General features: G+C 39.8%; 3 protein-coding genes across 3 annotated transcripts; 2 read left to right on the forward strand and 1 right to left on the reverse strand.

Moving 5' to 3' along the window:
• The first annotated feature begins 715 nt into the window (after nt 1–715).
• Nucleotides 716–19,518, forward strand: Vmat (Vesicular monoamine transporter). The gene is made up of 11 exons (XM_069053293.1): nt 716–907; nt 8,303–8,463; nt 13,620–13,775; nt 13,830–13,998; nt 14,079–14,137; nt 14,766–15,032; nt 15,628–15,729; nt 15,782–16,008; nt 16,068–16,251; nt 16,422–16,555; nt 18,404–19,518. The coding sequence occupies exons 2-11, from the start codon at nt 8,328–8,330 to the stop codon at nt 18,470–18,472; spliced, it is 1,503 nt and encodes a 500-aa protein (XP_068909394.1). The 5' UTR covers nt 716–907; nt 8,303–8,327; the 3' UTR covers nt 18,473–19,518.
• On the reverse strand, nt 16,595–18,366 carry LOC138134795 (pyruvate kinase-like). The gene has a single exon (XM_069053292.1). It carries the CDS (start codon nt 18,321–18,323, stop codon nt 16,638–16,640), a length of 1,686 nt encoding a protein of 561 aa, XP_068909393.1. The 5' UTR covers nt 18,324–18,366; the 3' UTR covers nt 16,595–16,637.
• Nucleotides 19,519–20,436: 918 nt separating the features above from the next.
• On the forward strand, nt 20,437–21,920 carry LOC138134798 (endocuticle structural glycoprotein SgAbd-8-like). The gene is made up of 2 exons (XM_069053294.1): nt 20,437–20,584; nt 21,027–21,920. The coding sequence occupies exons 1-2, from the start codon at nt 20,570–20,572 to the stop codon at nt 21,633–21,635; spliced, it is 624 nt and encodes a 207-aa protein (XP_068909395.1). The 5' UTR covers nt 20,437–20,569; the 3' UTR covers nt 21,636–21,920.
• Nucleotides 21,921–21,937: the final 17 nt, after the last annotated feature.

A 21,937-nucleotide genomic window follows, 5' to 3' on the forward strand; every position in this document is an offset into this window, starting at 1 on the left:
TGGAAAATATGTCTCCAAAAATGTAAAAATGTGTTAAAAATCTCCTTATCTAGTACTCCCTCAATGCTTCCAAACAAAATGTAGTAGGTACCAATATTTTATATCATAATTATTGATGCGAATGTGAAAGATAATACTTAAAAATCCATGTAAATCCAGAAATCAAGAGCTTTACAATGCCAGCTGTGATAAAATGAAATCAATTTTTGCCAGCGATGAAACATTGTTTTTTAAATTGCGTTATGTAGAGTTTACAATTCAATCAGAGACGTTCTACAAATCAATACTTTTTGACATATCTATAAAAGGCTCGTACAATTACTATAATTAAGTGGGTAAATTAGTAGATGAAAAAAATAATGGGTGCGCCCGGAATATTTAATATGTATGTCCACGTTGTCGAAATAATTACACCGGGTAACCAAATAATCTTCATTGTCACATTCGAGTTCCCTAAATAGTAATTTTGTGAAAAATCCTCCAAGTGTTTCATTCCATAATGATATGAAATCCGTCCTCCGGGTTCCTTCCGACGGAAGCACCCCCACTTAACCCAGCAGGTCAGTTGGGCGTTCGTGATGAATAGGTCCATAGTGGAAATGGTCCCCGACCGCGGCTCCAACAAGTGGCCAGACCATAACAAATGGCATGCGTGAGACGACCAATGGGACTGTTTTGAGTGGGCCGGCGGGGATGATATCAGCGACGGAGACCTGGTGATGCCAGTCGGCGCGTGGTGATCGAGTCCTTGCGCAATCGCGAATCTGCAGGACGAGAGTACGGCCGAGTCGGTGGCGCGAGTCAGAGGCGACGGGCACGACGAGGCGGCGGCAGGCCCCTGGCAGCCTGCCCGCCATGGACTAGCCACTCGCCAGTCCACCGCAGGGGCTCCTGGCCACCCGCACATGTAAGTACCACCGCATGTTCTATCATCTCTGAGTGTTACCGGGGCCGCATCCGGGCGGTACTTGTTGATCGTGGCGGCGGGCTGCCGTCGCCGCCGAAGGCTTTAACGCTGATTTCTTGGATTTTCTTTCCAAAACTTTCGCCGGATCTTTACCGATTTTAATTACGGACGCTAACAAAGTTAACCGCATCGACCGATAGCGCCCCTTTTTATCTATTTGCTCGATGCAACGAGCTTGCACTTTTTGCTTTTTTCACGAAACTACCCCGACTTGGCACCGACCACCCCAATCCTAATCTTACTCCAGAAAATAAAATTTTATTTTTACCAGTACAGCTCAATTTCAACAAATAACACTGAATCGAAAAATATTTTCATAAATTACAACAACGACTAATGGAAAATAGGTATAATTCCTTAATGCGGGTAATGTTTCTAAATTACAGTTGTTTCTACAAATACTGGTACCCATATGATAAATTACAATTCAATAAAACTACGCAACCTCCAGGAATATTTTTTTAATTTATTTTTTGAAAAAAAAAAACCATGAACTATACTTTGGCTCTAGGTTTTCATATTTCGTCAAAATATCATTTCCAACAAAATGCGCTTCTCAAAGTATAAAAACAGTTACAAACTAAATATGTAAATGAAATTTAATGCATATTGTCATTTTGGGGTCTGCAGAAGACAAATTTGCGTTATTATTGATGACACAAACCTTGTCTCAAAATAAATTATGTCACTCAACAAGAACAAAATGATTAATTTGACGAAAATTTGCTCCACTTACAGTCATTAAACTATTTGAAATGACCTTCAACTCGAGCAAATTTTAAAAATAGGGTCAACCAGTACTCATCGTAGAGTTCTCAAATAAAACGTAAAAATTTTAATTCCAAAACTGAATGGAGTCCCAGGATTTTGGTCAATTTGTCCGTAATTAAAATGTTCACCTGCAAGTTTAATAATCTCTTCGCTGCACTTTTGTGCAGTTTTAAAATTTATTTTGAGCACGCGTCCAACATTGTTGCTGACTCCGTCGTACGCAACAAGTAGTGCTCGTAAAAATGAAAAATTGCGACACTTCCACGTTTACGCTACCGCAGAAATTTGCGAAATCCCGTCCGGGCTTACTTTTCGATAAACACGACCCCGACTCATCAATTTCATTTGATATTTAATCCAATTAAGAAAAATGGTGGATGCGCCGGGGCATCAAAACTGTTTAATTCTTTTAATGTAATTTGAACGTTGATTGGCCGCGTGAAATCGAATTACTTCGGAGCGATTGATTTCTTTTTTTATGCTATATTTTTGGGATTTCTTTTATTGATCGTAAAAGTTGGAAAAAAGACGGGAAAGCGGATGCATGCAGAACTCTTGACTGAGGACATGAAATAAAGTTCGAGTCTGATGCATTGAGGGGAAATCATTTGACGTTGTTTATTTTCAGAAAGGTAAGTCGATGGATTTGTGTAAATCAGCCGCGGGGTCTTACTCTTGGAGAATTTTACGACGGGTTTTGCTTTTCTTTACGTACATAATCAATTTGCCCTATCGGGCGCAAGGACGATGGCTACGAAATGACACTCATTGATTATTTCACGGAAATTATATGTTTGGCGAACATGAAACACATCGTTTTGATTTATATCGAAATTTTAGCACAAATGTGCCATTAGGAGTTGACACGCCACGTTATAAAAACTTCCACACAATAAACAACCATTAGAATGACAAGATTTTGCCGCATTAATAAAGACTTATCAGAGACACATTGTCACGGTAGTATTTCAGTTCTGCCAAAAATTTTTACAACAAAAATCTATCACCGAACCGTTAATGCTTTTGTCAAGCTGACTAACACCGAAGTTACTTAAAACTTGTCCAAAGTATTTAAAAGATAAACCTCGTCCTGTTCGCCACTTAAATCTTTACTTTTCGAAAGTGCATCGAGAGTCGACAACCAACAATTAGTCTTTATGAGTGAAGTAGGTTATTTGAAGAGAGTTGTTAATTGTGTCAAGCCGACCGTTTTGTGAAGCATTTACCGTTGATTATTATCAGCTTGAGGATCTGGTGCAAGAGAAACAAGTGAATCTCGTTATAGCAATATTACCAGAGAAAATGTAACAGAATGATTGGTTTTAAGGGTTCCCACCCTGAAGGCAAACGGAAGTGATGAACACTATTGTGGCAACAAGATTGCACCTATCACGGCAGGTCCTTTCAATTAGCGAGAATCTTGCGAGTGAATTAATACAATTGATAGGAATTAAGTTCTTTTGAACTAGGAAAAAGTCGTCGAAATGGGGTTAAAGCGGAGGAATATGAAGAGCGAAAAGCGAGTGCCTCTGAAAGCAGGAAATTAAAAGTTCAAACGTTTGTGCGTGAGACGAAATTCATTTTACACCATTATAAGAATAGATCAAAGGGTATAAACGAACCCGACTGCATTGCGATGTGAAATTAAAAATTCAAACAACAAAGAAGAAGTGAGTTGCAGCCCAAAACCAATATTAACGGAGTTGTGACGGCGATAAAACAAGATGTCTTACTATAAATTTTCGGTTATTATGGGAATTTTATATGTGCGGCGAAGGTGAAAGCGGTAAAAGAGTAAGAGCTTTCTGGATAGTTTTCGTCCCGTGATCGACATCGGGATCAATAACGCAGCCAACAATGACAAACTGTTGTGCACTGGACCGCAATATTCGGGAATTATTATTTTGTAAGAGGTCCAGGAACAAGCCAAAACAATGCCGTTGTTAAACGACGGCCGAATTTTATGACCGAACTTGTGCCCACGATAGATACAGATGGCTCGATTTGACACATTTTCCTCTTGACTATTCGACCGCTAAACCGTCGGTTTAATTATGTATGTACAAAGGACGTGCAATTATATCGAGCTATCTTCTAAGTGCTCCATTAATTTAATGGCGCTTTTCTGTCACTGTGAATAAATTATAATTACCAATCCGCAATCCAAATAATCATCCAGGAAGAAAATGAAAGGTAAATTCAGATATAAATATTCAGGCGTCATGCTTGAAATTTTATTTTTACCGAATCCAATGCAACCATTCCTGTTTACTTAATTAATGAAGCAAACTCCAAAAACACGGGACTGGTATTATTGTGTCACAAATCGTATTACTCGAAAAAATATTTGTAACATACACAATAAAATTCTTTACGCTAAAATGACACAAATGTGGGCAGAAACAAAGTAACACATGTCTTACAGTTTTATTTTTTTTTAATTACTTTAAAAACCCTCTGCTTCCAATAAAACAACTATGTATCTCTTTCAAAATGTGGAAAAATGCAGCCAAAGATTTTTTCTACGCAAAACCAATAATTGTTGAGTGTTGTGTTCCCAGATAGCGTAAAATGCAGTTTATTACTATCTATACTACATAATGTCAAACCTTATGACATTCATTGGAATGCCGTAATGATGTGCTTTATCGTACTAGTGTGGTAACGTGCCGCGAGTACGGTAAAATCCAACGTACAACTTGATTATACTAAAATCAAAATTTTGTGTAATGTCGATGTCTGATAAAATACGTTCTTGATTTGTATCGTCTGCATCTTTTGTATTTTGGTGGTAGTGACAGAAATAAAAAATACTTCCAATATATTACTTTAGTGTGTTATCATTTTTTTTTTCATGCGATAGTAATTGATAGCACATAAAACGTTGTATCACGACTTCATATTATAATATTCGATGTGTTATGTGACTCCCCTGCGGCCTCGTTAGACAATTTTTCCATCTCGTGTTGTAATATGATACTCGTATTGTAATTAACTATTATACAAAATTATTCAAAACGATAATTTTCTGTTACCGAGCAATCTAACAAATGTTACAGATTCAAAAATAAATGATTTTTTTACATGATTCGAAAGTGATATTCACCAATACGTTTATTTCCTTTGGAATACGAAATCAAAAATAAATTGCCGTATACGCATTATGAGATTGAATTGAATCAACGCCAAAAAATTCTTAGCGTAGCGTTTTTCTTACATAACAATATTTTAGAAATTAAAAAACTATTGAGATGAATTTTGATACATCAAACTGAACATGGTGGATGCGCCGGGAAAACGAAGCCATATATTTTTCCCCAATGTTATTGACTATTTTATCGAAGGTAAAATAACAAGACCTAATTTTTTGATCGGATAAATTTTACTCGAGCTAAAGCTCTTGCACCTAACCAGAATAAAAATGACCAAATTCAACTCGTAAAATTGTCTAAAGCAAAAATGTTCAAGTGAAAATTGGGAAATTGTTTAAATATAAAAAATTAGGTCGTGTTATTTTTGGCAAGATTAATTCCAGAATACAAAGTTTAACGTTAGGTCAGGTCAGGTCAGGTCAGGTCATATTTATTTATAATACAATTATTAAAAACACAATTATTAAAAACAATTTGAGAATCTGACAGGAGTAGCATGCAATTTTAATCACTTTTGACAGATGACAGAGTAGTAGGACGTTTTTATCGCGATAAACATTCGTGATTGGATGAAAGCGAGCGCTCTGATTGGCTGACCACGCACGTTTGATGTACGTGGGAATTAATCATAATTAATTTTGAGTAAGCGCGATGATCTTCAGCACTGAAATCTCGGAAAGATTATCTTTAGTAACATGTAATTTAGGATTTTTTACCGAAAATCTTATGAATGTAATCATCTCTCTACTCCGACGGATAAAACAATTTTTTACATTAAAATTCTTGATGCAGTTAGATAATTAATAAAACTATATATTGTTATAATTATAATACATAACAACTCGGAAACCACTTCTATCCAATTCAGAAAAAAATTATAAATTTATTTTATCTTCCGATTCATGAACGCTGAGTCGATATTTGATGCGTATTGATAAGAATACTCAAGTGATTAATTAGCGTATCCTACAAATGCTGTTGCTATAGTAATTAATCGAATTATTACTTCTGTCATTCATGTGTGTATTAGATTATAACATCTAAAACTTTGTCTTGTGAAGTTGGAATATTTTTACCAGAAATTCTTTAGAAGGAAGTCATCTATATTCCCAGGCAGACAAAATTGCATTTTACCTTAAGATGGGTAAAATCTCCGCAGTACGTCATATAACGGTTCATAAAGAACACTTCATCGTAAATAAATTTGAATCGACATGGATATTCCAAACAAGTTGTCAGCACACCGGAAAATAGCAGCAACTCCCAATCCAAGCGTGTCCCATTTCTTGAGGTATAAAATGGAAAAGTAGACTTGTTCGCGTAAATCCGAAAATTCCAAGCGATGAAAAATATATCGCCGGGGTAAGAACGGTGATAAGCGAGCTAATAAAAACTCTTATTTTGATAACACAATTCATCTCCGATGCAGCTTATGTTCGAGATTGGATCCGATTCGATAAGATCGACTCTCGAATTACTCCAGAATTGAAAATTCCAAATAAAGTCTTCATTCAAGAACGCGCCAAACTAGGCTTGAAATTTGTAACACGATCAAATCGAGTATTTTTTATTTTACAAGTAACGAGGTTAGAGTAGGGGGAAATGGACCAGTCTCGTACCCTTTCAATCATGATGAGATTACTGTTGACTTATTTTGTTGACGTTATTAGATTTAGATCTGTGAATGCGAGCAGATGGCTTCTGCGAGACGTGCCGCACATACAATTAGCCACGATCATGGGTACCATTCATAACTGGTTAAACTTGACACTTATTGAATAAACGAACATCTCTCAACTTTTTCGAACAAGTCAAAGATGTAATGCAGAATCGAGCGAGCGTGCAGATTTGAACCTCGAGGAATTCTATTGTGTGTTTCTTAATATTTGCAAGCTTTATTTCCCAGACCCGTTTGTTCCTAAACCTATTGTTTTTTCCCTCACCTCTTTCTTTACCCAAAGTTATGAACTTGATTCTTTAGAAAATTCCGAACTCCTTCAAAAGTAGATACTAAGTTAACTTACTCAAAGATTAATTCCTAATTAAATTTAAGAAGAATATTGCAACTTGACTTCAGAACTCTTTGTCTTATCTTTTTCAGGCGATCGCGTTTAACAGCGTCGTTATACACTCCCCTGGAAGACATTTCCCCACTGAAAAAAAGCAATATATCAAATATCGATTCGATGTAACGTCATTAAATTTTAATAACCGCTTAAACCCAAGTGGTTTTAAAATAATAACGAATCTCATTTTCGTAATGAAATATTCGACACCGCCACACGAAAAATCAAACGGTAGACTAGTCGCAATTAGTTAATCTGCTAATGTTTGCTGAACACTTCCGGAATATTCTGATCACGTAAAAGTATTTCAAACGCAATCTCGAGAGACACGATCAGTAAAATACTCTGATACGGATATTTTCCCGTGTGGTTTAAGCCGCTAAGCTGGAAATGTATTGTTATTATCACAGTCCTCACTTAAAACAGGACGATCTGTCATTCTCACTCATAATACGCCTCCAGGTTGGGAGAAAGATTGAGGACCACCTTCTGGAATTCGCAACAAGTAAATAGTAATCACACCGGAATTGATTAGTAAAAAGTAAAGTCGTGATTGGTCGATGCTGTCATCATCTTAAGCCGTTTTGACGTTTCCTTATTAACCAGTATAGTGATATCGTTTTAATTAAATCAACAGCCAAGACCACCCACGCTCGTAACCTACACCATAAATACTCAATAATAATAACAAGCTTTATGAAAATTTTATTGCAACAATGTCATAATTATAACAATAAAATATGGTATCGATTTAAAATGCCGTGACGCAAGCTGGTAGTAATTATTTTGTTTATTGCGTCCTGACGCGGGAATAATTATGGTTGTTAAGTGTGGATTATGGGATTTGTTTTATTATTAATAAAGACTAGGAGAAAAGAGTGCAACGGAAATGAAAATGTTGATATTGCAGTATAATAAGAGATTTCGTTGGAATGAACGTCTAGATTTTTGATTCGTTCCTTGGGGAGCTGCGACCTAAAATTCCCCGAAATGAATTGAATCCAATCCATCGAGAAGTTTAAGCCCCAGTTCTAAATAATCCAACGAGAAGAACAAAAGCGTATTGTTTCCGAATTAATCTGAAGCAATTTGTCTGGTGAATATTGACAGCATAACGGGACACTTTTTATGAAACATCAAACACGTCGGACACGCTGTTTTCTTAGGGCGGCGCAGCTGGTGGCGGTGTATCATCTGGTATAATGCTCCCGTCCAAATATTATTTACATAATCACCCCCGATGTAATGTGCACGGGTAGGTGTACGAGCCCGTTCATTTTTGGCATATTTTACCGACTCCTGAATAAATATAAAGCGATATGGTGAAACGGCAAATCTCTTTTCAGAACTCTCTACTAACACGTAATCATCATGACTGTGGTCAACGAATGGGTGGCGGGGACTCGGTTCGGCGGTTGGGTGCAGAGATGCCGGGAGTCGCGCCGCCTCGTGCTCGTCATCGTCGCCATAGCGCTGCTTTTGGACAACATGCTCCTCACCACCGTCGGTAAGTATAAATACTTTCACCACGCTTGAAATATTTCAAGTGGCAACGTTAGTTAACCTCCAAGCAACAGACAACGGGATGATGATAATAACAAATATTTTTACAAGTTTTAATATGGACCCCAAAGATATTTACTTAATCTCTGATGCCTTTCTACCTTTTCAGTTTTCCGGTTTTTTGTTTTCTGAATCGTCCTTTCTTTTCTTGAAAGTCCTTGTCTTAAAAATCCATCTTAGAAGACTTGGATTTTCTCATGGGCTATGAGTCATATCTGCACAAACAACGAATATCGGTCTCAAGTAGGCGTTATAAACCGACTGGAAAACATCGTCATTCGTCACGTTAGTGTCGTCTCTTTCTCCTCTATTTGCATATTAAAGTAGTCGACGTTTTCAGTTTTCATTTACAGATTTTTCCAAGGTCACAGCCCATGAGAAAATCCAACACCTCTACTTTTCTCATCTCCCATGCTGTTTGTGTGTGCGAACCTCATCTGTCTTTCTTTAACTTCTTACCGAGTTGGTTTTATTTTCAAGTTTTTCTTCTATTTTTCTCAAACTTCATTTCTGTGCTTTATATTCTTCTTTTTTGTTTTTGTGTTAGTGTCCATCCTATGATATTATCAAGCCTAGATATTTCTCGTTTCTCCTTATTATTATCATTTTAATCAATTCCTGGACGTGTACGGGGATTTTCAGGACATTATCCTGAATTTGCAATCTGCTGGACTTGCAGGTAGTCCACTATAAATAAACCGGCATGAATTTCCGGGTCAAGTGGTGGAGTTCTGTTAGTGACGTAACAGGTATGCTCCCAGTGATGTATGAAGAGTCCTTCGGCTCTTGCGTCGGCGGTGGTCAAAGCGCGCCAGGTTCGATACGATTGATGGGTCAGCATTTTTTCATTTCATATTGTGCAAGAATCGGAACGGTTTGAGGGAGCAAGTCCTCCCGACAAACTTTTCAGTTTTCAATACCGGCGAGGGTATTAATCGAGTTGGATTAGTTGAAACGTTCGGTACCCTCACAGTTTTGGGTTAGTTTATAAAGTGGGTTGCGGTGGTGGCGATAATGCAACATCTCCCAGTCAATTAGGCGTTTTCGTGTGAATCCGAACAGACATTTGCCGGACTTTATATTCCATCTGGGGCGGAAGCGGCGGCCCTTACCTCCGAGACTATTACCGAGACCAGCCGCATCCATTGCAAATGTTATCGTGAACGAAGAACTCCCGCCCCCGATATTTTCACGCTCCACTACGTTTCTTATCAATGTAATGGTTTTAGTTAGTGGATACCGGGACTTAACAAATGCGCTCATCCATTTTTAAACAGCCTGTCAACAACTTCGAACCCTTATTCTTTTTCATCGAATGAAATGCATTTGTTGGTCTTGACTCCGCACCCTATAAATTACCACAGGGATGCGTACGATTTGTTCGTCAAGCATTTGTTTTTGCTTCTACCCCACCAGGTACTCTGCCGATTGTTCGACAGGATTAAAATAAACTGTGGCGATTGTTACACTCGCTGATTAATGGTTGCTGCTGCATCGTGTACGTTTGTGAAGGGTGGATTTTTTCGGTAGTCAACCACTTCTTCTGGTTGATTGCTCAGGCCGACGTATTGCATTAAACATGAAAAGCGAGTGGTGGCTTTTAGGAGTTATCCAGGCGATAAGTTCACACCTCACCCCCTATAAAACCATCTCTGCAGTTCACTCTCATCACCCTTTTGTGACATTACTGATAATATTATCTGCTAACGTAAATTCTTTGATACAGGGGTCGCCAAAATTGAGTGGAGACATTTTCAATATCGATATCGGGGGAGGCGCACCCTTAAATTTGATTTTTAGGAAATGCGCGGGGACAATTTCTGTTGCAGGGAACTTTTTGAGTCGACAAAAGCGGTGCAGTAATTGTTTTAAAAGAGACGACCCTCGAATTGTGAGTGTAGTGAGGCAAAAGGTTGAGAGTGAAGTGGCTCGACAACATAATGGCACAATTTACTGTGAGAAATATAAAGTGTCATAAAATTATAGAATTTTATTCAGCTCTAAAACGGAATCACCATCAAACGTTTTAGATCAAACATAATGACCAGGAATGGCATTGCTTGAAAGCAAATTTAATGGAGGATTTTATTAAGACCGTTAAAAAAGCTGTATTATGTCAGAAGAATCAAAGCCTATATAAAATTTAATATTTCAATTATTCAAAGTCAAATCTGTGGAAGAAAAGATTTATTTTAGTCAGTCGTAAAACCGGTCGAATTTACCCAACACGCCACAGGACAGGAGTAAATTTTATTGGCGCTCAAAGAGACCGTAAAGTCTGTACACAAACCAAATAAATTAATTCGGCTATGAATTATACAGGGTGAGGGGCATTAAAATCACACCAGACGCGATTTTACGACTGCTCCATTGCACAATCTTCACATCACCGTACAAAAGCTCCAAACAAATCAAATTAAATCTGTATTATTTGCGATAAATCAGTAATGGCAGGTTCGTGAAATAATTAAAACTTTGTTAATTCGTTCGGGAAACGCTTCGACTGACTGACAGTGAAAAATACGCAACTTCCCGTACCCGAGAACTAGGTGAAAATTCAGATGTTCTTTGAAGTGCGTCTCAGAAGGGCTTAACGATTTCCTCAATTAACGTATTTATTTTTTCGCCGAGCTCCTCCGAGATCCCTACTTTGCACTGGTTTATCTGTGAAATGAATTAACTGTAAACGCTTGTTATCTCTCCCCGGGGTAAGAATAATGGGACGATTGTAAGGTCGACTTAATTGTTTCGCATCTGTGGTCATTCTCATTAGTCAAGATAATTACTCTTCCTCGAGCCACAATAGTTACTTATCAACACAAAGACTTCAAATGTACCCGACTTGCCTCATTTAAATCGACATTGTTTCAAGGCAGACAGATGGCCCACACAGTCATTACTCGACACACCATTTTTGCCGAGCAAAATCGAATATTCACTGAAGAAGAACGCGCCCTCAAGCCACCGGAAAAAATATCATCCCGCAAAGAGGATCGCTAAAATTATATTTGCTTAATGAATTTCACAGTGCAGTGAGCGCAAAAGAGATCTAATTATGAAAGTTGAGCGCTGATACACCGATGAGTATTGTTGGTTGCCTACGTTTTAAATTAAAAATTCTCACCAGAGTCGTTTCGAATTCGGTTTAAAAATAACAACGCACAATTGTAATTCAACCAGATCTAAGTGCACCCCAGCGACTCATATTTCGATATTTCAAAAATATTCACCCCTAATTTTGAAGTTTAAAACATCAGTGGAACAATGCATATTTTATTTTTAACAAGCACCAGGGCACGCTTGCTCCCTTTTCACTTTTCGGGAAACAGTCCCAATATTGGTATAGTTACTTTTGGTCTGAAATTACACCCCCATTAAAGGGTCGCCTTTAAAGACGATAGTCTGCTTTGCGCCGCAAGAAGGATAATGTTACGTTTTATTAACTGCGACAATTGACAATTCATTTAATTTGTAAAAACGTAAAGTGAAGATTTTTTGAAATTTTTTTTTTCTAATGGGTCGTCGTTGGTACAACTCTAGTATTTTCATAAAACAAAAATTCAGATTATCGCACAAACCGCAATTAATTATTTGTATTTGAATCGATAGACTAGGTGCGAAATAATTAGACTTTATTTAGTAAATTAATTATGTAATTACTTCAGTCAATCATTATTTAATTGCAATTAAACCGGTATGCGAGTACATGCGAAAGAAAATTAAATTACATAATATCTGTTACAATAAAATCGATTTTGCGTCTGGGATTTAACTGAGAGAAACTGTAGGGTCAAGAGACGATTTTAAAATGATTTTGAAGTTTCGGTAGAATGTCCCGCACTAAGTGAGGGTCCATGTCCATTTGCACTAAAACTAGCATGCGGGTCCGCGTAAATGAAATCAAAGAGAAACGGAGGTGCTTTGTAATTAGCTAGTTGGTGACGGTACCTCTGCAACTTTGTCCGTCTCAGTTTTGCACTTACATAAACAATATTTCAATTGCAAAATCGGGCCAACTTTCGAGAGTTTATTGTTGTAGGTGCAGCGCGAACAAAAATTGTACGAATTTGTCGGCAGCTTTTTCCCCTTATCGCCAGATTAAATTTCCATGGAATGTTGAAAAAAAGGGAAAAACATCAAACACTGTCACGGTTTGTTACTCCGAGTTGAAGTCGCGCGTGGCACTTACATAACGTCACGCTCGAATTGCATATTTTAGACAACAACGGTCTAGATAATGAAAACGTTGCTGAAATTGCAGCGACTGGAATATAACGAATTATGAAAACGGCACGGGAGAAAACCGATCGCGAGAGAGTGAAACGCGCAGGGATAGTTTTAATGGAACATTAATAAATTTAAAATTACGGAGGGAATATCATGTCCGAGATGGGTATTAAGGTCACCTAATTGAAATCAGTAACCATGACGGCAGAGCCTAATTCAAGTAGCTCTCAGTAGCTCATCATAATCAATTTCGGAATCAATCTCGGCCTGAAACAGTGTTGATCGTTCCGGAGACGCTGCAGCTTCATAATCGCCGTCTCACGAGATCCTGCTCGCTAATCACTCCGACTTGAACAATTACCAAGAGATTTGGAAAAACGCGATCGATACTAATCATTTCCATGCTGCGGAGTCGCCACTTGAGATTCATAACGTGCAACGCGTAATAAGAGCGTCGAATCCTTAAGATTTAGCGTAATTTGGCGCGGCAGAGGTAACCAAAAAGTGGGTCGCAACTATCAAAAGTAATTATTACGTTAAAGTTACAGCAGAAGCCCACTTGGAAGTTTTAAGCATCGCTAATTAGAGTTCGAACTCTTCAGAGACGGCGGATGGAAAATCCTGTGCGTATTGCGCTAATTAGAGAACGAATTCTCTCAATTAAAGCCATAGTCTCGCATCAAATCAATTGTTCCAATATTGGCACATCAAATAATTCCTTATTTCATCTATTTTAAAGTTGCCAATTACTCGTATTTATTCTTCAACCACTTACTCCGTAATTAGTTCTCCGGTCAACAGAGAGCTGGAGCTTCTCCAACAAGGAGAATTGGAAACAGATTGTTACAAATAAATTTTCGATTGATTTTGCAGTACCGATCATTCCGGAGTTTTTGTACGACATCAATCATCCGAATGCAACTTTGGATAAATTAAGCCGAGCCAGCACAACTAAGGCTCCGATAACACCAAATCCGTGCGCCTGCACAACTAAAAGTCCAGTTGTCAACAACACATCTAATGATTTCGGTAAATTAGTTGATTGATTGATTGGTAGAAACGAGTGTGAATCTGTTCCCGTAGACAACATAACAACAACGTTCGCAACAACTACACTAGATCCAGAACAGGAAGAAAAAGAATTGCGTCACAAGGATCTAGTTCAAGAAACCGTAGAAGTGGGAATGATGTTTGCTTCGAAGGCATTTGTGCAGTTACTGGCAAATCCATTCGTTGGACCTTTAACTCACAAGTAAGGACGAGTCGATGCGACAGAAGTGTCGTGACAAATAGAAATTTTATTTTAAACAATTGTTCTCGTGTTTGTTCCAGAATAGGCTACAGCGTCCCCATGTTTGCAGGTTTCGTAATAATGTTTCTTTCAACAATAAGTAAGTATGAAGAGGAAGAAGAAGATAAATCAACCTGCTCAAACAGCTTATTTAATGAAAAATCCCCTCGATGTTTACATAATCGACCATTTTAATTGTAAATTTTCGCGGTGTCGTCGCTCAAAATCTTGGTAAAAACAAATTAAATTACATTTTCAATGTAAACTTCCATAATTAAAATGTTTGACTGTCTCTTTTAATTAGTAAGATCGGGGCGCTTCGAAAATTAATTTAAAAACTGCACACCCTTCCAGGAACGAGGCAATTCTCGCGACTGGGTGAATATAGAGAGAGGGTGGTGCATTTAAATCTGGGTGTCTCAAGGCCGTCGAAAAACGCGTCCTGATTAGACACCCTTGCTGTCGATAAATTGGTTAGCGCAAAAGGGCGAACATCTGAAGGCGCTTTGTGATAATTCCACGTATAAGTGGTCCTAATTAAATCACTTCCGGAAGCTGCGCTAATAGGAGTCGGCTGCGAGACTAATGGAGGTGCGCCGTAGACAAAATAAAATACGACTCCCTTCGAGGAATAATCTCGGGGCGATTTTTCCCCGCCGGTTAAATCAGATTCCGACTCCCCAATTAAAATCGACCAAGTGACTAATCGGAAATGTGTATCTTTTCAGTATTCGCATTCGGTCGGAGCTACAGCGTTTTGTTCATAGCGAGGGCACTCCAAGGAGTCGGATCTTCCTGCTCCAGCGTATCCGGCATGGGAATGTTGGCCGAGCGTTACCCTGACGACAAGGAGAGAGGAAACGCGATGGGCATCGCACTTGGTGGACTCGCTCTCGGGGTCCTGATAGGGCCCCCCTTCGGCGGGGTCATGTACGAGTTCGTCGGGAAGTCGGCACCGTTCCTCATACTCTCGGCGCTGGCCCTCGGCGACGGCCGTAAGTCATACATTTTCCGGGATTTTCACCGATTTTGAACACACACCCCAAAATTAACAGGATTTTTCCCAACTCTAGAGAGATCTAATTTCCATTATTGTTTTATCTAAAATTAAAACACATTCGGAGTGTCATTTCGATCTTCGTTTGGGTCGTAAACACTTCATCGCTGTTCTCAAGATAGCAGATCTGTATTTGATTATCAAAAACCTATTTTTTTTACTTGGCGCTACTTTATATGGTGCTTGAAGACTTTTACGAGTTATGCTTCATAAACACGAAGGTCTTCCTCACATTTCATTCCTGCATTTCGTTCCGCTGCAATGAATATAATCCCACATTACTACAACCATTGTCACAACATATTCGACTTCTCTCCGCTTGGGCAACAATCCGAATTTGTCTGATTATTCGTAATTTCGCTTCGGATTCTGCAACTAATTACTCTTTCTCTCCTATTGAATAATAAATGCAATTTGCCACCAAATTAAATCAACTCGTGCACAAACAAATTTGCAACAGCCAAACGCTTCAATATTTCCCATTGCATAAATTGCATTTGAATACAGCGTGATCCGATAAACTCTTTTTTTAGTTTTGCAATTACTGATGTTGCAACCGGCTGTTGTGCGTCAAGAGTCGGATCCGCCATCGCTCAAAGCGTTGGTTACCGATCCCTACATCATTATTGCCGCAGGTGAGTCCCGGAAGCGTCCTCGCCCACTAAATGTCGATTGTCACGTTCCAAGGTGCTATAACATTTGCCAACATGGGCATCGCCATGTTGGAACCTTCTCTTCCCATCTGGATGATGGACACGATGGGCGCCGAGCGATGGAAGCAAGGAGTGACATTTCTTCCGGCCAGCATTTCGTATCTGATCGGTACGAATCTCTTCGGGCCTTTGGGGCACCGAATGGGACGATGGTTGGCGGCTTTGTTAGGACTGATCATCATCGGGATTTGTCTGATGCTGGTACCTCCGCTCGGACATTTTCGAAAACTGTTCACCAACGATTCTTCCAATTCTTTCAGATACCTTTGGCAACGAGTATGAACCATCTGATCGTTCCTAACGCCGGTCTCGGGTTCGCCATAGGGATGGTTGACAGCTCCATGATGCCAGAGCTTGGTTATCTGGTCGACATCCGGCACACCGCCGTCTATGGTAGCGTCTACGCCATCGGTGACGTCGCTTTCTGTCTTGGTTTCGCTATTGGTAATCATAAATATTAACATAATCGCGTGTTGCGCAACCAGAACGCTTTCTTCGCGGCATTTTTGCGGTCGTTTTCATGTCAAGTTTCGGTATTTGTGCGTGTTTGTTTCCTACTTTCTCATTCATTATTATGCGTACAATTACTACACCGTTTTTTCTTGGGCACTCAGGTCCGGCTATGAGTGGAACCTTGGTTAAGAAGATCGGGTTCGAGTGGATGCTTTTTGGTATCGCCATACTGAATTTCTTGTACGCTCCGTTGCTCATCAGTCTAAAAAATCCACCGACCAAGGAGGAAAAAAAGGTAAGCACCACACTCCCCGAACCAAAAAAATACAATCCCTCTGGAGACTGCACCTTTTTTTATTACAAATTTTGTACACAAGTCAATAATTAATCTCCTCCTCGTCTGGACCCGTCACAAAGTCACACCCGCAGGGTTCTCCTTCCGCAACCGGCTTCATCACGTACAAGATCCTCATGGTGTCCGTATACCCCGACCCCTTCTTCGAGCCGTTGATTGCGATAATCGGGTCTCCCGCCTTGATAAATCCTTTCCATTTGCCAAAACTGATCCCGAAACTGATCCGAGACTCGACGTCTTTCGACCAATCGTCCAACCTGTCGAGAGGATAAAACAGCGGTAAGACGCCTCGAGACAAGTGAGCTTGCCTCGCAGTGAAAGCATTTCTTGTAATCGCGATGATGGGACAGATCGGACGGTACCTCGAGATCAGATAGGCGGATCGGCCGGACACCGTGATGACGATGATGGCCGAAGCCAGGCACTTGGAGGCGGCTTCAGCGGCGGCAATCGCGATCGCATGCGGCGGTTCGAGTGGAGGGACTACTTTGCCCACCAGTTCTACGAAAAACTCTCGGTGCCAAAATGCCGATTCGGCTTCTTTACAAATGTTGGCCATCGTGCAGATGGCTTCCACGGGGAAGTCTCCCTTTGCGGTTTCGGACGTCAACATCACGCAATCTGCGCCGTCCAGGACCGCGTTGGCCACGTCCGTGCTCTCTGCACGCGTTGGTCTCAGTTTCTTCGTCATCGACTGGAGCATCTGGTTGGCACAAATCACAGGTTTTCCTGCTTTGTTGCACTTTGCTATGATAGATTTTTGCGCCAGGAACAACTTTTCAACTGGAATTTCGATACCCAGGTCGCCTCTTCCCACCATGATACCGTCAGAAGCCTTGATGATCTCCTCCAGATTCTGCACTCCTTGCTGATTTTCGATTTTGGACACGATCAATATTTTCTCTCCTTCGTAACCCAGAATGTCACGAATTTCTGTAAGTGCAGCGGCATTTCTGATGAACGAAGCGCAAACAATATCCACACCTTCCTGCACTCCAAATATCAAATCATCTTTATCTTTCTCCGAAACCACAGGTAGATCAACATCGACTCCTGGTAGATTGACGCCTTTGCAACTACCGAGCATTCCACCATTTTCCACGGTACAGGTCAACACTGACCCTTGAATACTGGTGCAAATCAGCGAGATGAGCCCATCATCTATGAAGATTCTGTTTCCCACTTGCACGACTTTCTGGATGTTGTCGTAATCTACGTAGATGATCCCAGCGTTGCCTTTCTCGTAATATGCCTTATCGGTCGTCAATTTGATCACATCTCCGTTTATGATTTCCACTTCAGCAGTTTCACCTCCCTCGATGAACCCACTTCTGATTTCCGGTCCTTTGATGTCTAGAGCAATCGCGACAGGAAACGTCATTCCGATTCTTTTACCGTACTTTTCGGCAGCCATTCGTATGTTGGCGATGGATTCAGCATGGTACTCGTGCGAACCATGCGAGAAATTTAGTCTAGCTATATTCATTCCGGCCTCCATCATTTTCTCCAGTACTTGGACATCTCTGGAACTGGGTCCTATGGTACAGACGATTCCTGTGAGTCTGACGAACGATGGGGCTGAGTGGATGTTGAGTAGGCAGGCGTGTTCTAGATGACTGCGCGCGACCGAGGCTACGAGTTGTTTTGGAGGGACGCAAGGGAAATCCGTCACGGGCTCTTCTTTATCGTAGGCAGTGCCCCAGACCATTTTTGTATTAAAAAAAAAACGCGATGTGTAAAAAATGACAAGTGTCAAAAATTGAAATGCATTAACTGGATTTTTTTCAGTCGCTCATTATGGGAGAGAAATCGTCGGTGCGGTACGTGACGTACCAGAACGAAGAAGAGGAAGAGTAGAAATGGCAATGACAGTTTTCTTAAGTAAATAACGAAATATGTTCCAAGGGAGAATCGGACGTGTGTAAAATAAAAATTTTGAGGTTGTTGGAACATGGTATTGTTAAATTTCCGCGCTCTGAGAGCGTACATGAACAGTCTTTCAGAGTTTATTTCGTGTTAAGTTTAAAGCATTGTAAGATAAGAAAGATTGTGCTTCTGTAACCCGAAATCGACATATTTGATGGGAGTAGCACTTATTAAAATTGTATTATTTTCGGGGGGCCCTCGTTTTGGATTATTGTGAATGGCTGCACATAATCCAGTCCGTAGGGAGACGAGGCAATAAGACGTCCCTCCATCCATTAGAGCAAAAAAAATTGGCAGAAATTGATGATGAAGCGAGAAGCGCTCCCATCTCAAGCCCGGCTAATGATTGCCATACAGCATAATAATCAGTGTCTAATCTTATTTGTAATTCGTGTAGCAACTATTCGGCTAAAATATGCATATAAGAGAATTGCTGAGCCAATCAAAACACATCATTTTTGGGAAAGCCTGGTGTGCTGGGGTTAGCCCCCGGGAATGCAGTAAGGGGACCTTAATGTTGATGCTTATTTATCGTTAACTGTATAACCTAAACAATATAACCTGTGACTCGGTCGTTGTGTTTTATCTGTCTGTCGTCTCCGCAGATATTTTACCTTCAGGAGGTCCGAGCTCCTCAGAAGATTATTGTGAAGAGACAATAATCATCATTGTAATAATCAGTCCCAATATACCTGTGACCAAACAAAAACATTTTCGTTTTAAAGCTGGTAAGGGTCCGAACAACAAGGGCAATCATGCTGACACGCGTGTTGCCGTTACAGTATTATTGCTAAACAACAGGGCCGCAAGGTGGTACCTGGTTTAGATGTAGTTTTAATTGCATGTTAAACATTATTCTTATAGAGATCTATATAACACTCGTATGTAGAGTGGCTATTACTGGTACTTAATGTTCGATGTTTATAATGTCTATCTAATTTGTGGTGCAATAAATGGAACAAAAGTTATTAAACTAACACTTCGTTTCATTCATCCCTCCTCATCCCGATCCAATCTTTTACTTATTCATCTTATTTGATTGACCCAACTGATAAAATCAAAATTTTAACGTTCTGCTTTCTGCATTTTAATCTTGGGACAAGAACAGAATCACGTATAGAGATTTCTTCTATCACCTTATCTATTCGATATCTGCTCGACCGTATCAGAACAAAAATCTAAAAGTATTTTTTTGCCAAACAATTTCGACTTGATGAAAATTATGATAAAATTAGCGAAAGCACTGCCACTCTCTTTTCTTTCAGAAAAGCCATTGTGACACTTTTTTCTAAAAAAAAATTAATAAAACGTTTTGGTCCCACAATTTCGCAGTGACTGTCTTTTAATTACATTCCGTGGCGTTGAAAGGACAAGACTCGAATGTGCAGACATGAGGTCGTTTACACAAAGACAACGAGATCACGATTAAATTTTTGCATGTACGCACTTTACCGATGTAAAACAAAAAGACACAAAAGGTTAATTCTTGCCTCTTGGTACAACAATAAACAACAAAGTCATTGGGTTTGCACTACAATGCGAGGCATTTATATGAAATGAACCTGCCATTAGTGGCTTTAGAAAGGGTCTCGCGTGCACTTAAAAAATGCATTTTTTGCCCTACAATCTTAACTCATTTTAATCAGTTCATTGTATATAGCTACTTACCCAACATAATTTATCTCTAAATATTTCCGTACTGGTAAAACCAGTATCACAGCGTGCCTACAATCAGGAATATAATGAATTGCAAAGTTTTTGCACTTGCACTTTTTATTTTATTCGTTTATTATTATTTTATACATAGTAATTATTTCCCTGCGTCTGCATTACACATTTGATGAAAGTAATTCGAGTTTATGTAAGCTACATAAGTAACTGAATAAAAATTGTAGCGCTACGCCAGGACACTTTCTCCATGACAAGGGCATCCAATTCGAGATAGATACGAACCCACCCACCATTTCTATAAAGCCGCGATCAAAACTGGCAAGGGTGCAGTGTTGTTTGTAATTGTGTTGGAACATAATGGACACGTTAAAAGTGAGTACCGTAGACTTAACACTTAGGTTTGTCAAGTGTACTTGTGTAGTTTCTTCACTGAAGGCGTCAGATTTTCTTAAGCGAGGAGACAAATTGGCCGTAACATTTAAAAGAAGCCAAGAAATTGGCGCTAATGACGCCTAATTATGTTAGTCATTATCGATGGTTTTTAGCTTCGGTTCTAACACTTAGCTGCTCGATTAAATCCTGTAATAAGCGCACGGTGTTATAATTGCACGAGTTGTTAAAAAAGCTGTTGCTCCTTCAAAAAACCAGAGTCAGCAGAGCAATCCAAGTAGAACAATCTAATATTGTCGCATTTTACGCTTTAGTAGTTCCATTTTTAGAACGAGAGTGTGAAAGTTGTTCAGACAGTAGAAGTAACTTATAAGGAATTTCAGAAAATAGTTGGAAATAATTGGATGTCTATTATTCATTTCAGGTAATCGGACTCTTGGCCTTAATCTCGCCCTCCCTCTGTCAGCAATACGGACCTGGAGGCGGAGAGGGCCAATACCAAGACCAGTACAATTACAACAGACAAGCGCCGCCACAGATTCTCAGCCACAAACAAGCCCTCAACCACGACGGAAACTTCAAGTATTTGTTCACCTCGGAAAACGGTCTCGCCCAAGGGGAAACCATCGCTCCGGACGGTTCGCGTAACGGCGGCTACTCCTACGTGGATCCCACCGGAAGAAAAATCTCGGTGAAATACACTGCGGGAAAAGAGGGTTTCAGGATTCTGGAGGCTGATCATTTGCCGAAAGCGCCGCAACCGCTGGCTCCCGTTCCAGGAGCTGGACTGCAAGTACAAGCGGGATACAATGCGGGAGGAAGGCAAGATGACGGTCAGTACAGACCGGAATTGTATCAAAGGCCGCAACCCTACGTTCAACCTGCCGTTCCCTTTGCACAAAACAGAGCGTATCAACCGGCTCCTGCCCCCATCTCCAATGCTATCGGAGGGGTCAAGGAACAAGAATACCACGACGAACCCGGCAAACCGTACAGTTTTGGCAACGGGTACGTCTTCGAATTTGGAGGATAGATTAAGTGTTGATGTTAGTCAGGTTGTTTTGTTTCTTGTCTGTTAGCTGAAATAATTTCTTGAAGCTTAAGGGTTGTTATTAATCATGTTGAAATCTTGTATATGTCCTCGTATGAGAACTGTAGGTACCTATTGTCTTTAGCACTAATTTCTTGGCGAAATTTTGTATATACTTCGATGTGACGCAAATTTTTGTTTCCGAGTTGTAATATACTGAACAATGTCGACTGTATCTTACTGTATCTTATTCTGTTCCTATTCTTAATAAAAGATTTTTTCCTTTTAGATTATTTCTTTATTTA

The sequence above is a fragment of the Tenebrio molitor genome, chromosome 7 (genome assembly GCF_963966145.1).
Source record: "Tenebrio molitor chromosome 7, icTenMoli1.1, whole genome shotgun sequence".
NCBI classification, from domain to species: domain Eukaryota; kingdom Metazoa; phylum Arthropoda; class Insecta; order Coleoptera; family Tenebrionidae; genus Tenebrio; species Tenebrio molitor.

Excerpts from the sequence above, each read along its gene's own strand:
- Vmat (XM_069053293.1), top strand. The coding sequence starts at position 8,328 with ATGACTGTGGTCAACGAATGGGTGGCGGGGACTCGGTTCGGCGGTTGG. Across the intron at positions 14,138-14,765 it reads AATGTTTCTTTCAACAATAA|TATTCGCATTCGGTCGGAGC; the intron begins GTAAGTATGAAG and ends GTATCTTTTCAG. Across the intron at positions 15,730-15,781 it reads CTACATCATTATTGCCGCAG|GTGCTATAACATTTGCCAAC; the intron begins GTGAGTCCCGGA and ends TCACGTTCCAAG.
- LOC138134795 (XM_069053292.1), bottom strand. The coding sequence starts at position 18,323 with ATGGTCTGGGGCACTGCCTACGATAAAGAAGAGCCCGTGACGGATTTC.